The 16751-nt window shown below is 48.6% G+C and overlaps 1 protein-coding gene across 1 annotated transcript in view; it reads right to left on the minus strand.

Moving 5' to 3' along the window:
• Nucleotides 1-16751, minus strand: part of GALNT14 (polypeptide N-acetylgalactosaminyltransferase 14) — a 66516-nt gene that overhangs the window by 34426 nt on the left and 15339 nt on the right. The window contains exon 2 of the mRNA XM_032183739.1: nt 8740-8909. Coding sequence (XP_032039630.1) covers nt 8740-8909 — 170 coding nt within the window. The remainder of the gene's footprint in view (nt 1-8739; nt 8910-16751) is intronic.

The raw sequence follows: 16751 nt of genomic DNA on the forward strand, positions 1-16751 counted from the left end.
GCTCAGGGAGCACGGCCTAGATGAGTGGGCAGTGAGGTGCATTGAGAACTGGCTGGGTGGCAGAGCTCAGAAATTTGTACTTAGTGGTGCAGTCTAGTTGGAGGCCTGCAGCTAGCGGTGTCCCCCTGGGGTCAGTACTGAGTCCAGTCTCATTCAATTTAGTCATCAGTGACCTGGACGATGGAGCAGAGTGCACCCTCAGCAAGTTTGCTGTGAACACAAAGCTGGGAGAAGTGGCTGATACCCCAGCAGGCTGTGCCCTCCTCTCTCCTCAGCTCTGGAGAGGCCACACCTGGAGTATTGTGTCCGGTTCTGGGCTCTCCAGTACAAGAGGGACATGGGGCTACTGGAACAAGTCCAGAGGAGGGCTACGAAGATGATTTTGGGACTGAAGCACCTGTCATATGAGGACAGACTGAGAATATGGGGCCTGTTTAGCCTGGAAAAGAGAAGACTGAGGGGAGACCTCATCAATGTGTACAAATATCTGAGGGGAGGGTGTCAAGAGGATGGAGCTGGTCTCTTTTCAGTTGTGCCCAGTGACAGGACGGGAGGCAAGGGGCACAAACTGAAGCACAGGAGGTTCCAGCTCAATATGAGTGGGCACTTCCATGCTGTGAAGGTGACAGAGCACTGGCACAGGTTGCCCAGAGAGGCTGTGGAGTCTCCTTCTCTGGAGATATCCAAGACCCACCGGGATATCATCCTGCACAATGTGCTCTGGGTGATCCTGCTCAGCAGACAGGTTGGACTGCGTGACCTTCAGAAGTCCCTACCAACCTCAGCCATTCCATGGTTCTGTAAATTACTTACAGGAAGTTATCAAAGTAATCAATGGCACATAATAGCTGTAAGACAAGCAGTCAATACTTTTTGGTGGCCAAAGGCCAAAGGATGCTCTAGCAGAGAGTGATCAATGGCACCTGAGAGCACCAAAGCACTTGGTGATGAAGCAATACCCATCTTCTGAAATCACCAGTGAGCCCTGGTGTGGTTTACAGCCTGCTTTCTCTCCCCTTTAAGAATATATGATCCTCTCTGTGCATCACAAGGAAGAAGGTACCTGGAGGTCAAAGAGGAGACTGGGCACCTCCACAGATGGTTAGCCATCAGCACACCTGGGACACCTCGAGAAAATGTGTGTGTTTTGAAACCCATCAGCTGGGACTCACCAGAGGCCACAACTGCTCCCCATGAACTGAGAGAACCACCCCCCCCACCACCACCTCCTGCCCTAAAAAAGCCCCCAATCCTCCCCTTCTCTGGCGCAGCAGCCACTCCAGCTGTGCAATGCTTTCCTGCCAAAGGCTCCTACAGATGCCGGTGATCTCACAGCAGTGCTTCTGCTCCACTACGTCATTTGTTCCCTAGAAGTTCAGCACATACTTTGATATTTGAAATCACTTTTAAATACAGTCTGTCATTTTTAGATGACTAAGAGTGTCAAAAAACATTCAAGATCTAAATGAAAGCTTTTCCTTTGCAGGATGAGAAAAACTGATCACTTAGGCCTTATACTTTCCTATATTTTTACTTGTAGATTCACTAAGAGCTTTGCTTTTGGTTTATCCTGGAATTGCTAACTCCTGTTTTTATTTTTTATTAAAGAAAAAAAGAACCAAAATATGGTTATTCAATCAACCCTGCCAAGCTCTGTCCATCAGTATAGTCCCCAAATTCAGCCCCCACCACTTTGGCACTGCCAACACAGGCATGACCCAGGCAAGGTGAGCTGAATGATTCCACCAGCCCCCATGCTGCCTCCCTGTCAAGCCTCAGCATCTTGAGCAAAAAGCAGCAGCACCCGTGCCCAGATGCTGCTCACCTTGAAATGCAGAAATTCAAGGCACGGTGACTGGCAGGTCACGGTCTTTTATTAAATCCTCAGCTGTCTTCATCTTCCTGCCACCCACCTTCCTCCTCGCATCATGACCCACAAAGATCACTGCACGGCAGGCAGATTCCTGGGGATGAACTTTTATCTCTGGGTTAACGTGTCACAGAAGTGGAGCTAATTAACTGGGCTCTGTTGGTGAAAAAGGTTAATATTTTCTCATATCTCATGCTTGGAGAAATAATTAGCCTTGGCACTCCTGGCTCTTCTGTTTCCTGAGAGCCAAAGTGAAAGAGAAGAGGCTGAAGAGACACGTGGCACTGGTGGATAGATGGCCACCACTCCAAATTTGGGCTGACAACACTTCTAAACAGCAATTGCTTTTTAATGATAACTTGCAGCAGAACATTAATAGGGGGAAAACTCTGCTTGCACTGCAGTCCTCATCAGGGGCTCATCACTGCACAACATCCAATATCTCCCCACAAGACTGCTAACAACTGAGTTGGGATGCAGACTTTTTTTTTTTTTTTTTTTTTTACCCCTTTCTTGCGTAAATGAAAGAACAGGAAAAAGACAAGGCAAGGATTATTTTAGATCAAAATAGAACTGCTCTGTGCATGCATTTTTCTTGGCAAAGTGCAACAGTGGTGGGGGAGGGTGCAGAACTTCCAAAGTGAAATCAAAGCTGTCTCATGGAGAAATAAAATCAAAATAACTTGGGGGAAGAAAATCTGTCATTTGGGGAAGGGACAACAGCTGTTTTCACCTTTTTTTAATCAGCAATTTTTGTCAAGTGAAGTATTACTTCAAATAAATTAAAGTGCCCTCCTGGACTCTTCTCAGGAGAATGCCTGTCCCACGCAGATATTCTCCCTACCCAGTGAAACACTGCAGGGCTGGTGCAAGGGACAACCTGGATGAACATAAGGTGCAGGAGGTAAGAAACCTCCTGCCATACCCCTGGTGTTTGCTGCATCAGTTCTGAATCACCCCTCTGCCAGGATTCAGGCTCTGTGAGCTGAGGGTCTGCAGGACACCGAGGTTTGATGGGCTCTGCTGAGCCCCCATGACCTGAAGACACCTTTTAGCCAAGAACAGAGCTCAAGAGGGCTTTCTCCTTGCTGCACAGACAGGTGCCATAACTCACTCTCACAGCACAGTTCTTTCCTGCACTTTCAGATATAACTAGCTTTCCTTCCAGAAAAAAAAAAAAAAAAAAGAAAAAAAAGAGTAACATTCACTGAACTGACATCCTCATGCATTCAAAATCTTTACCTATGTATTTCCATGAGATCCTCATACAACCTAGCTCACTCCTGAACTCCTTCCCACCCTCATCCTTTTCACTCATGAAAAGAAAACAAGGGAGAAGGATAGGACTGCAAATACACAACGGCAGAATAAGCATCACCATTTGCCATTTCCCCATGACATCTGTGATCAATTCACAAATAGCCCTGCTCCCGAACAAACACACCAGCCTCTAATGCCCCTGTACCAGCATCTCCTCCCAGTACCATTTCCACTTAAAGCCCCTCAGCCTGCCTCTCTCTGGGCAATCTCTCAAGACATAAAAACGTGGCAGCTCACAGCAGCTGAGATCCTGGAAGAAACCCCATCCCATGAAGGAAAGAACAGAGTCTTTGGGACAAGACGACATTGGGATGATGGTCTGGCCAGCAGCATTGACCAGGAACAATTCTCACCCTAGATTCAGACAGCTATCTCAGAGGAATTGCAACTTCTCAGTGCTCAAGCTTGCTATCTCACATTTTATATAGTCCATTCTCATAGCATATTCTCCTCCATCACTAAATGAAAAACAAAACAAAAAAAACCAAAGTCTTCAAAAGAAGATAATGAGTAGAAAAAGATGCTTGAAAAGGATCATGGAATTCATGGAGTTCTGTCCCCTGAAGCCACCAGGCCATCTCAGAAACCATCAAGTCTAGCTGGCCTGCTCCTCCACCTCCACAGGCCACCAGACAAAAAGACACAGGGCAGGAAACATCACGGATGCTGTCACATGCTGGGGAGGCCACAGCCATTCCCAGGATGGGGGCTTGGACACACCAATTGTTGGCCAGGACTGTGTGTTTCCAGCCCAACTTACAGCCCGTGGGTCCCCAAAGAGACTTGCCACTTCACCAACTTCTTACCAAGCCTCCACATCTGGATGAGACAGCAGCAAAAGCTAGGTCTTTAAACTCCAGGTATTTCTAAGCATGTTAGTCAAGGCTTGATGCTGAGTAATTTTGCCATACCAAAGCATTTTCAAGAAGCCTGGGAGCTCAAGAGCAAGTTTTGATCTCTTTGACACCAGTGTGAAAGAGGATATTCTCACCATGATGCCAGTGAGGCTCACCTAGATAACAACTGTCTCAAAGGCATTTAAGCCCTGGATGTCATTCAGGGATGCTGCTTACAAACTACTTCCCCTTCGTAGAGCACCTCCAGGCCAACTCCAGCAGAAACAGGAGAATCTGAAATTTAGCTCTTTGCAGTGCTAGAATGATCCAATGAATCTTTTCCCTCCTCTTTCAGGCAGCATCAACAGTGGATACAGGGAAATTTTGTCTCTGAGACAAAAGCTCTGGGTCCACTTACGATCATAGGTTAGTCAGGTTTGTCCAAAAGGCTCACAAAAGCCAGTGTTGGTCCGGGAGCAATGGGGAGCAAACTGGCCATCACAGCTGTGCCAGAACAGCTGTCCAGCAGGAACTAGAGATATAAAATAAGTAGTGTGCTGTGTCTGGAGCACACAGCGCACACCCATGCTCAAACTGCCTCACCTTTAAACATGTGGACAGATGGGATCTTCTCAGTTTGCACCCTCTAAATTTACCTTTCGGCTCCACCTTTCAGTCAATTCAAAAGCCTCAGTTCTCTAGTAATGTACAGGTCCCATCTTCAAGTGACAGCAGGTATAAACTCTATCAGAAAACTGTAGGCAGTAGGTTTTAAGATGAGGAGCTCAATACTGGGTCTTTTAGTAGCAACGAACAATTTATCCCAGCTAGCAAAGCTGACTGTCTTTGTAATCAGACTATAGCCAAGGTCTGAATTCCCAGAAGTACTTTAAAACAGGATAGCTATGATTAGAAGAGATAATAATGACAGTTCCCTAAAAAGAAAAATAAATCCTGGCATCCCATGATGATCCCATCTTACTTAAGATGCTACAGCTGATTATCAAATGGTTTATCAGTGCTTGGTGACAGCCTATGGGGAGCCCAAATCTGTCTCTCTTAATGACTTTCAGCTGCTTGGGCCATAACAGCCAGCTGATCGATGGCAGAAACAAAACCTTGGCCACTTCGGGCTCCTCCAGTTTAAGCTTGAAACACATGCCAGTTCCTTATACAAAGACTCATCGCTCCACATCACCTGGCAGAAGCACAGCTTCACTGAGCAGTGTCAACCAGCAATGGGACCAGGCTCCTTGCAAACCAGCTCTTGCCTTTGATCACAGCTCCATTTGATGAATTTTTCTCATGCTTTTATCCCTGGAGATCTCAGCCTAAGGAGGTGATGGAAAAATACACTGTCAAGCACTAACCTCTTGGGGTCTGGTGTCCAGAAGAAAAGTAATCACAGCATCCTAATGGAGATGCTTTCAGCCCAAATGTATTTTCTGCTATTCATTTGTGTAACTGCTCACCTGCAATGTCCCGTTGTGCTCCTGCCTGTAGTTAGGAATAAGAAGGAAATCAAGACCAAAGGTAAAGCAACCTCAGGTCTAATCTTGCCCAACTAATTCAGCCTCAGCATATCTGCTGGCAAGCCATCCAGCAACAGGCCTCACACATACAGTGTCTCATCCTAACATGATAAAACTTATTTCTTAATGAAATCACAAGTGTCCTGGCTTTAGACGCTCTCTGCCCGCTGTGGCAGTCAAGCTGAGGGAACATCACAGGTATCACCTGGCCACATCCCTCCCTGAAGTCTCAACAAGCAGAGCCCCCAGCCCTGGGTGCTCTCCCACCTGAGGGGTGCCCTCCAACTGGCAACGCATGAGAGAGGAAACAAGGGGAAGGTCCTACAGCGTGTTGTTGCCAGCAACGGGAATAGGAGAGACTGCAAGGGAAGAGATTTTTAGAGGGGGGTACAAGTTCATGTGATCGAGTTTATGCCTGCCAGAATGCTCTCGGTGTCAGCAGATGATGCAACACCTGATTTTCAAACCTGTCAGTTCCTCTGCCAGGAACTGCAGAACTGTTCCTCTGCAACTTGGCTTCAGCAACTGCTTTTCTCTCTCAGAAATGCACATACGCAGACAAATGCAGCCTCCAGTAGCTGTAAAAGTCAAGCCCGACTGGGAAGCTACAGCCTCTCGTAACACAGTTGGGACTCAGGGAGGGAGGTGCAAAAATTCGGAGGATTATCGTCTAATGTCAGGATTTGACAGGGCTCCATCCCTGAGCACCGTGCTCTGCCAGCTCTTGAGACAGCACTATAAAACTTGTATCAGAACCGTGGAGGAAAGAGCAAGGTGAACAGAGAAAATCAGGCAGTAGGGGATGCCTGAGGCTGGCTGACATCATTTACGCACTAAAAGGAGGGGAAGTGCAGACAGGTCAGCAGGAACAATGCTCTGGCCATAAAACGCAGCCCCCAGAAGCCACAGTGTTTCCTCAGCTGAAATCACCCACAAACTGAGTGCAAGTCAGGGGCAGGCAAGAGCTGCTCTGTTTTCTTCAGCTCCAATTCCCTTGAGCACTGACTCCTCTCTGTCTGAAATCATTCCACTGGCTACAATTTGAAAACAAAATAAATCCAGCAAACATTGCTATGCAACTGGCTGCCGGTACCACACCACACCCCACCCCACAGTGGGGTTTGCCTTCTCCGTGACCTTCTGGCAAAGAGCTTGCTGCTCAGACTTGGCAAGGTTTTGTACATTCAGCTCTTGTTGGCAATTCTTGATGTTTGGCTGGATTGGCAAATTAAAATCAAAACTCAAGGAAATCTTCTGCAACCATCCTGGTGCAACACCACACAGGGAAGCTGGAGGAGCATCGCTTCCATGTCCTGGACACGAGGGCTGTGAGGTGTCAGTACTTCTCGAGTACCTGCACCATGAACAAAGATTTTTTTCCACGTGGGACTTCTCAGATCCTGTGCCTTCCTCTCCCCTCTGTCCAGCATGACAGGTCCCTTCCTCCCTCCCCCATTCCTCTCCCAGCCTCTCCAGCACCACCTTTACCAAGCATCCAGCAGCCCCCTTTGCTCGATGGCTGCTCCGCTGCTTGGCTAACAGCGCATCATCTTCAGCATTGTTCAGACGTATTCAGTATATTAGAATCCAATTAGTGGGTTAAGGAAATTGGAAGCAAATGCTATTAGCACCAGCCCCTCCTACATGCTATGCCCTTGCTTCATCCTTAATGAGAACTTTTCTTTTTGCTTGCCCGGGAACAAGGTGGCAGTCACAGCAGTGGGGGTGCAGCGAAGTGGCAGCTGATCCCCCCTTCTTGTTTAGTAGGGCAGATGGTTAATAGCCCCAGCATTAATTCTCTCCAGGAATAGTACGCTCACGCTCTGATCAGCTCCAACAGGCATCCATAAGGGCTGTCAGCCCCACTCTGGAGAAAGGAGCATCTGGTCCTTGCTATGAAAAGGGGCTAGAAAAATTAATTATACAACAGCAACAACAAAAAGAGCACCACTGATTGCTACAGGGCTGAAGAGCTGGCGTTGTTTCAGCATTTCAGCCCAAGTGCTGCACTGGATCTGGAACAATGCAAATTCAGAGTCAGGTCACATTCCTGGTGCTGGCTCTCTGAGACACACTGCCCAGGCAGCAAGGTCCTGAGGCTGAGACACACGGCTCCTCAGGAGGGTTTGCACAAGCTATATAATGTCCCCAGAGGACAAGGAGGAAAACTGTGCAACCAAATCTTGCTGCAGTTCTCCCAGTATCCATCCTTTTGGGTCCTTTTTGAGTGCCAAAGCATATTTTTGACCCTGATGGTGCTAGAGCTGCTAAAAGAAGTAACCTAGCAAGTTCTTTTCTTCCTCTCCAATTCACTCTGCAGTAGTCCCTTATGCCTCTCATAGATTCCTCTCTCTTCAACTGGTCAGCACCTATTTTGCTGTTTTATCCCCTTGCACCATCTCAGTGCCTCCTTCACAGTAGAAGAATTCCCAACACCAGTGAAGACTGTGTCCATCATGATGATGACACCCATTACCGCTGCTACACGTCACACAAACCTATTTCTGCTTTTCTGGAAGAAAAAAAAAGTATTTTTTTTTTCTCTCCCTATGATCCTAGAATAATTCCTTTATACAGGAAGTAATGATTTTAATGTATAAGTTCAGGACCACCACACTTGACAATAAGTCAACTAAAGTGAAAGATTTGATCCCCAAAATACAAGCAGAATGAAAGCCAAGTACAACCTGGGCATGGCCAAATAGCCTAGTTTTCCCACTCCAGCATCCCCAAACCAGGGAAGAGGTATAGCACTATCCACCCACATATTGAAGTTTCTTGAGGGAGATGAGGAAAATAAAGATTGAATGATACTGCCTCACCTGATTTCTCCGTGAATCCTCTGTTATTCAATATTTCTCTTAAAGCTCCTGCTTCTACCTGATGCACACAAATTTAAAAAAAAAAAAAAAAAAAAAAAAAAAAGCAACTACAAAAAAATCATTTTGCCTTCATTTAAAAATCATGACTTGCAGTGTAACCAGCAAGAATTTGCCTTGAATTTGCACAGTCGCTGGTGAGCTGAACCCAAGCATGATACTACCAATCTGAAACTGAAAGCGAGTGTGTTCCTTCACCTTGCCATGGCCCTGACCAGTGCTCCTGCTATAACCCCTCCCCAGAACAGTGGTCCCCCCAAAACGCCCGGCCAGCTGCTGTCCCCAGGAAGGGAGGGCAGAACCTGTGGTGGCGGGTGTCACGGATGGCACGGTCACTGGGCATCCTCTCGCTCTCCCGCTGGTTAAAGGCATGGAGCCGGTACGGGTCCTCGCCGCCCTTCCATTTCCGAGCGCTCAGGTATCTCCGCTCTTCAAACTGATCCCACAGGTCGTCCCAGTCCGCCTCTGAGCCCTGTGCGCACAAAGTCAGCCCCATTAGAGACAGGAAGGAGCAGGGGGCACCGCCTAGCCCCTTGGCATCACCCAGCCCCGCTCAAGAAGTTGGGCAGCCCCACTTTGGAAGATGATGCTAACAAGGAGCCTAATGAGGTCTTGTCTTTTTCCCTTCCCCCCCTTACAGCCTCGAAGCAGCATTTTAAAGAGAATCTGGTCATTTGAGTTCAAAATTAATTCCAAACCAAACTCCCATCTCTGGGGGATCCTACTATCAAGCAGCACGGTCTCAGGAAATACAGAAAAATAGAAGGACCTTGCCATGCAGCCCCCTCTCAGGGTGCCAAGCACGAGGGATGGAGCTGCCCTCCATCACAGCTCACCCACTCCAGCAGCTATCAGGGGCTGAGCACCCCTCAGTATCACGCAGCTGGTGAGCGCAACGCAGAGCTAATGAGATCACATCATCACAGCAGCACAGGCTCTTTGATCCCAACGCGTAACATGGCAAAATTCAAACATTTACAGATGTCTCAGCCCCTAAGGAATTTGTGGTCTTATCCAATAATTGATCTTTTCTTTTTTCTTTCTTTTTTTTTTTCAGTTAACACCATCTCAAAGATGATTTTGCCAGCTAATAGCACAAAATGAAGCTTTTGAAACAGGTGATTTTTATCCTGTAATTGATTTTACTTGCATCTGACAGCATGTTCGCTGTGTTAATAGGATGGGGAGGAAGGAGCATCCACCAGCCTCCACTGCAGGACCAAGCTCAGGAGCATGGGGTACCCAACAGCACCCTGCTTCACAGGGACACTGTCCCCAAAAAGCTGACAGCCAGGGCTGCAAGGGTTTCCAGGTACAGCGTTGTTTTTCTCCTACTGCATTACCCAGCAGCTTTATCAGGAGTTATTCCAGAATTTACCCCAGTGCAAGGAAGACACCAAGAAACCCTTGAACCACCAGTTGGACAGGGAGAAAATTATCAAAGACTTGAAGAGAGTTATTAAAATAATCGGGTCACCGCAGTCCAGCAGGTTTACAAGCAAAGGAACACACGGAACTTGTCTGCAGGCTTTCAGGAGGACTGATGGAGACTGGGTGATAAATATTATTTATGTTCTTTCTAAGGCATCCTGCAAAACATGACTTGCTGCCACAGTAAAAGATAAGCAAAGAGTAAGCCTATTGCATTTCAGGACCACCAAAGCCCTCAGGGTTATAAAGATGATGATAAAGATGATGACCCCCAGGGAAGGGGGAATGGCTCTGTTAAAACAACTGCCACAGAGTTTCAGCCCCTAAATGTTAACACTGGGAAGAAAACCAGAAGTTGTTTTTTGGCTGGTTGGTTTTTAAATCAAACTTGATACGAGAAGTGGAATTAAAAGTGGTCACATAGCACTTGAGGCTGTTGGAGATATATACTTTTATATAGATAGCCCACCTTCTCAGCCAGAAAATACCCACGTGCACCATGACCAAAATCGAGGCAGCATCCTTTGTAGTGGAGGACCCACAGGCAGAAGACTCACCTGGTCCTCAGCACCCACTCAGGGAGGGGGAAAGCAAGTTGAAATGGAAGGAGAAAATCCCTTCACCCAGCCAGGGGTAGCACATCACTTTTGGGTCGCTGGATGAGGTCTTCATTGTAATATTTTTGCCATGGATTATCATCTCTTCCTCACAGCAGAGTCGTATCCTGGGAGTTATTTAAATGATGTGCAAAAATCTAGATTTAATTTATTATGATCAAACTCACTTTAGAAGCCCAATTACCTTGCACTAGAGAAGGATCGAGTCAATACTCCACTTGCCTTTCTGTCTTCCACATGGCTCCTCTCCCTAAGCTTCATATTCATTTTCTCTCGTGTACTGGTAATAAATTTTCATTTTTTTTCCTTCAAATTAGGTAATTTCTCTTTCAGCACTGCAGCTTAATAGCTAGTATTAATTATAGGAAACACAGTCAAAGCTTAAAGAGTTTGAGACTGAACGAGTCCATGGGAAATAGTGGAAAAAGATATCAAAGCCAAACAGGTAGCTTGGGACACAAGTGCTGAGCAGCTCACCCTCTCCTCTGTGCCACATTTTGCAATGCCTCTGCTAAAAACCCTGCCTTTTGCATTTTCTTACCCATTGCAGAGATCTCCAACTGCATCCCACCACGTGGCAGGGATGCTCCCCACGGAAAGCGCAGCTTGGAGAGAGCCCCCTCCTTTCCCAGCCTGTTGAAAACACCCCAAAACCAAGTAACGGCTCAAAAAGCAACCCCAGAGCGAGGTATTCACTGCAACACTACAGCAAAGACCGAAAGGCGATGCAAAGGCGTGCTTCCTCTTCTGCTACTTAAATCACAGCTCAGAAACAAACAAAGAAAACAAAAAAAAGAGGGGAAAAAATCAGGGAGTGTTGCTGTGGGGGGATAGCAGGTCATTAATGGGAAGGAATAAAATTTTCCGGCAACTGTTAGCGCCTTGTTTATGTGGATTTCCGTGAATACGACATATTAATGGCATAATGATTGTGTGATTACAGGACAGCAGGGATTACTCGAGCAAGGGAAGGAAGAATGAGCATCCCTGCTGCAGGCCTATTGCTTCCCCCAGGGAAGCTCTGCTCTCAGATACGGGCTGCAGGTTTCCATGGGCTGGCCACCGCCAGCCCACCTCAGGTAATGGGTGGCAGGAGCTAAAAGTGGTTCCTGATTCACTCGCAGGCAATGCATCAGCCTAGCAAAAGCTCCAGGAAACAAGAAAAAATTCACATCTATTTGGCACAAATGGCCTCTAGGGACCCCGATGTCCTGAGGCACGTCACTGCTGGCCACAGCAATCGAGCTGTTTGTGTGCTGTGGCTCAGGGACACCAGGGGCGGAGGGTAATCCTTCAGCAGGAACTGCAACCAAGCATTACACAAATGAGATTTAAACACTGTGCCAAAGTGCCAGGCCCCTGTGAGCAGGAGACTGTTACAGAGCTGTTACCATCCGAGGCACTAATGCTGTCTGACAGAATTATAATTATGATTCCCACAGAAGAGGGCTCAGCCCTCCTCGTACCCCGGTGCCAGAGCAGGCAGTAAGAGGAGCAATGGTCCCAGCAGGGGAAAGCAGCACATCACAATGCCCCAGCCTCCTCCCCATCTCCTCAGGCAGTCACTGGGATGTGCTCAAATGAAAGTTTGACCCCTGTGTAAGCACTTCCCAGATGGAAATGTCCCCATGCAGGCTCTGGAGCTGGATCTCCAAGGGTTTTCCTGAATGCCCCGTGCTCAGCTGGACTTAGCACAGAGTGCTGGCCGGATCTACAGCACAACGAGCTGACCCTGAGCTGAGGCAACTGGGACGCTCTCTTCACAGAGCAGCAGCCCAACAGCTCCCCTGTCACCTTGCCCACTGCATCCCCCGCTACGCAGGAGGCAGGGAGCAAAGCAGGCTCACAGATGGGATCTTGTACTCACTCGGCCTCTGCCAAAACCACACTAGCAGCTCACCTCTTCTGCCAACCTACAGCAACCTGCAGCAGAGCTGCCAGAACAGTGCTTTCAGCCCCCTGCCCGAGGGCCCTAGACCCCAGGGTCCACCCCACTGACCTCTAGGAACAAGGCTCAGCTGCAGACTCCCTGGGATTCCCACTCCGAAAGCTGCTCTTCATCCAGCACCTCCCCAAATCAGACGCGCACGTGCAGCTACACAGGAGCGCCTTGCTGGACAAATTAGCTTACAGGACAGCCCGACACACGAAGACAAACCCTGGGTAATTAAAAAGAAAAGGAAGCCGATTATACGCTCCTGGAGAATATCGCTGCCTGCTTCTGTTTTATTTATATATTATGCTGTATAATGAGCTGAATATTTAGGAGGTCAGCACAAACCAAGCTGCTGACAAGAGAAGAGAATACCCAGCTCTGTCTGCACCAGGAGGCACGCAGGAGGATGGAAAGGATTTTCCATCATCTCTCCCCGCTTGCAGTTCCCCCAGGACCCCGCGGGGCTGCTCAGCTCTATTGCCAACTCTAAACTACTTGTGCTTGGGCAGAGGTTTTCTCAAAAAGCCTTTCCCTGAGTCTGATGTCTGCCTCCCCACTTCAACCCATCCCTATCCCGGCGGGGTTTGTACTTTACAAGCCTCTATGGCTGGTGCTGCTCCCGTCACCAAGCTAAAATTGTATTTTTCTTAAATTTTAATAACACCCAAATCCCCCAGAACAGCACACTTCTGAGCTCTGCCACAATCCACCTGGAAAGGATGAGCTAGGTCAGTAGTTTTCATCCCCAGCCTGCTGGCAAGAGTGAACCCTCACTAATGGGATTGCAAGCAGTAATTAGGAGAAATGAGTTTGGGACAGGTCTTCCCTCAGCTGAGAGAAGAGAGAAATTGCTGTGGGATGCTGGGGGAGCAGCGCTGCTGTTGGGAGGGGATGTTTGCACCCTGCCTGTTAAATCACCTGCAGCAGTGGTCTGGCTCTCACCCCTCTCTCTGCCACGGTGTCAGGGATGCTGTGCCGAGGACTCATCGCTGTCGTGTTGCAAAGAGCTGCAGCTCAGTGAGCTGCCTTAAACAGCACTGCACCTCACAACTGCATGCTGCCCAAGGATGTTTCAGTGTCTCTGCCCTGTTCTGCCATGGTGGGGGCTGCTGAAACACCCCACAGTGCCCCTGCATCATCAGCTGTGGCCAGCTGCTGAGGACATCTGCAGCTCTCACCCAAGAAACTTCTCATCCCGAACAAGTTTGGTTTCAGCAAAGAAATCTGTCCTTGACCTGAGGAGCACAGTGTGGGGGGCAGCAGGCAGGCTAGCCCTATGGTGATCCTCCAAAGGTAGGCAGCAATTAGACAGTGCATTAATTGGGAAAGAAAGAACGGTGGCACCCATTTCCCCTGCGCCAGCCAGGTTTGGCCCAGACATCATCAGGAGTCAAAGGCATTTGGGAACAGCACAGACCCACGAGCAGTAACTAGAGTGGTGAAAGGAAGCTACTGCAGCGAGACAGCATTTATTTTTTCTTGTGAGCCTTTTCAGGACATACGGGAGCTGCTTCCCAGCCATGAAGGTCACAGCAGCTTTCCCATGCTTCAGCAAGAATGGCAGCTGATTCGGTATTTAGGAGCCCGTGGCTGCACTCAGTCTCCAGCTGAGCTTTGCTCTTCCTTCTGCGTAAAAGCCAAAGGTTGGAGTGGGGAGAGGGAGGGTAAAGCAGAAAGCAGCCCTTGTCCTGCTCTGAAAAGAGCCCTCTCGAGAGGGAACAGAGGGAAGAGATCTTGCTGATGGCGCACGCAGCATCCCTGACCTGCTGTGGCCTTCTCACAGCAGCAAAGGCAGTGGTAATTTTTTCTGTGGGGACCTTCACACAGCTTTAGAAACTAATGCCATTATCTTTCCCCTTCCAAACCGTGCAGCAAAGAGGGGCAATTTGTGGCAGCTGCATGGGAAACATGATGGCAGGAGAAAGGAAAATGCCTCTGAGGGAGGGAAAGCTCAGTCTGCTTTACCTGGTTTTATTCTAGCAGGGCGAAGAAAGAAAGAAGAGATAAGAAAATAAATATTCAAGCAAAACAAAAGAATCGCAAATGCACAGGACACTTACGTGCATTGCTCTAGTTGTCCTCAGGAAGGCAAAGGAGAGACCCCCATCCCCATCAGTGGTTTGGAGGAGCAGAGCTTCACCAGGTGGGTGCTGAGGCACAGCCAGCACCAAGGAGCTACTGCTCAGCAAGAAATGCTGTCAGTCAAAGCTCCCCAGTCAAAGCTCTCCCAGTCCCCAAAGCTGCACCTTTTTTCCAGCTCTGGACAAGGCTCAGGTTATTCCCAGCCATGACCCATTTTCCCCGTCTCTATCAGTAGCTCCCAAGGCTGCTGCTTGGTGCAAGACTCCCCACAGAGCATCACCCACGCCGAGCAGCTCCCAGCCTCTCTACCCTTCCCACTTCTTACTCCCTGCCAAGTGGGAAGAGCAGAGGGAAAACATTTCTCGGAACTAACCCAAATTTGGGGTTGAGCCATCTCCTTACCTTACAAACAGTTTTATACAAAGGAAGGTGTTTCTGTCACCCACACTGAGTCCTCAATTTGCGGGCGGAGGCAGGTGAAACTCAGGTCACTGCCACCTTGAAGCAGGACACACGTGCCACCACCAGCAGCCCATCCTCCCTGAACTGTCTTCGAGGAAGCATTAGATATAAAACACCCGTGACAGCAAGAGCTGATCTAAGCCTTTGATTCCTGGGTACACGCTGCCAGAGTTTGCGAGATCCTGGGGATGGCAGCAACGTGAGTGACAGCGGCAGAGATACAGCGGCATAATTTAGAGTGTGCGTCAAGCCAGCCTGCTTGCATCTCAGCTCAGTAATAGGGGAAAAAATACCCTGACTAGTGTGGAATGCATTAGAGCAAGGTATCATGAGAAAATAAGCAGGTCTGGCTATAGGGGACTGCTGAGGGACTGCTGAGAGGGCTGAAGCTGCATGGGACCAAGGACCCTGAGCACACCGTCTCCGCACAGCAGGGAGAACCTGGGGGCTGGCAGCAAGGGTCTAAGCTTGGACTGAGGTCTGAGCAATGTTTTACCTCAAAACCAGATTTGCTTCAAAGTGCAGCTTCAGGCCAGCCGGATCTATCTGCCAAAAATCGCATCTGATATAGAGAGGTTTCTGGGGGAAGAAAGGTAGAAGCCTGTCAAGCCCTGCTTTGTGACACTGACACACACAAGCCATCTTACATAGAACAGAGCACAGAGGGGAAAAAAAAAAGAAAAAAAAAAAAGTGATAAAAGGTTAAATAACCCGAGAGCAAGACATTTCATGAAAAAATATATGAAGCATTTTGCCACTCCCAAGCCTCCTTCCACTCTCGCCCTGCAAGTCCAAGCCAGGACTTCAGCACCCTAAAAACATCCCCCAGCCTCCCCTGAGGAGCACCCCCAGTGCCTCCTCGCAAACACAGCTCCTGCTGAGGGAGTCACAGGGATGCCGAGGGGCCACGCTGAGCCCAGGAGTGGCAGGGGATGGCCTGAAGAGGCTTGGCCACCTTACAGACTCCCCTACAACAGGGAGATCATCCCTGAAGGAGGGAGGAGACAGTGCTGGGAAAATCACAGTCCTTCACCCAGTCCCTGGCACAAACATTAACCCCCAAGCATCTTGTCCTCCTGCAGCTCCTCTCAGACACCTGCCTGGGAAGACAAGGCCATCCAGCCCCCAAGCACAAGGACATCTCTTCGGTTTGGAGGATGACCGTGGCACCACCGAGGACGTATCGCTGGAACTCCTGCACCTAGGAGGACTCTGGTGCAAAACACGTTGCTGTGTCACAGCCCAGAGACGTGGCATCAGCCTTTCCTTCCCCCTTCCCCATGCACATTATTGGCAACATCTGAGTGTGAGCAATACTTCTGCACATATCTAGAAGCACAAAAAGAGAAAACACTCAAAATAACAACAATAATTATAAAAAAAAAAAACCTGTTGAGTCACATGGTGAAGCAAACTCAAAACACTTCACGAAAGCACAGGGATCTGGAGAGAAACCAGCAAACAGGCACTGTGCTTTGTTGCTGTTATTGAAAAAATACCCTCAGTTTGGCCTGGATTCTCTCTCACACAGGCGCATTTCTCTGCATCAAGGAAAGCAGGATTTTTGCAATTATTCATTGTGAAAACGTAGCCTGGAAATCTCGATGGGCATCTACTGCTTGGGCACATGCAAGGACCTTGGGCTGACGCAGGACAAAGTCTCCATCCTCACCAGGGCTGCCTGGGCTCGAGGCGAGGCCATCATCTTGAGCACAGCCCTGGGAAGGGCAGCACCTGATCTGGCATGGTGAGAGGCTGCGCAGATGGCTGTGGGATTTGCAGCATA

Source organism: Aythya fuligula, chromosome 3 (genome assembly GCF_009819795.1).
Source record: "Aythya fuligula isolate bAytFul2 chromosome 3, bAytFul2.pri, whole genome shotgun sequence".
Classification (NCBI taxonomy): domain Eukaryota; kingdom Metazoa; phylum Chordata; class Aves; order Anseriformes; family Anatidae; genus Aythya; species Aythya fuligula.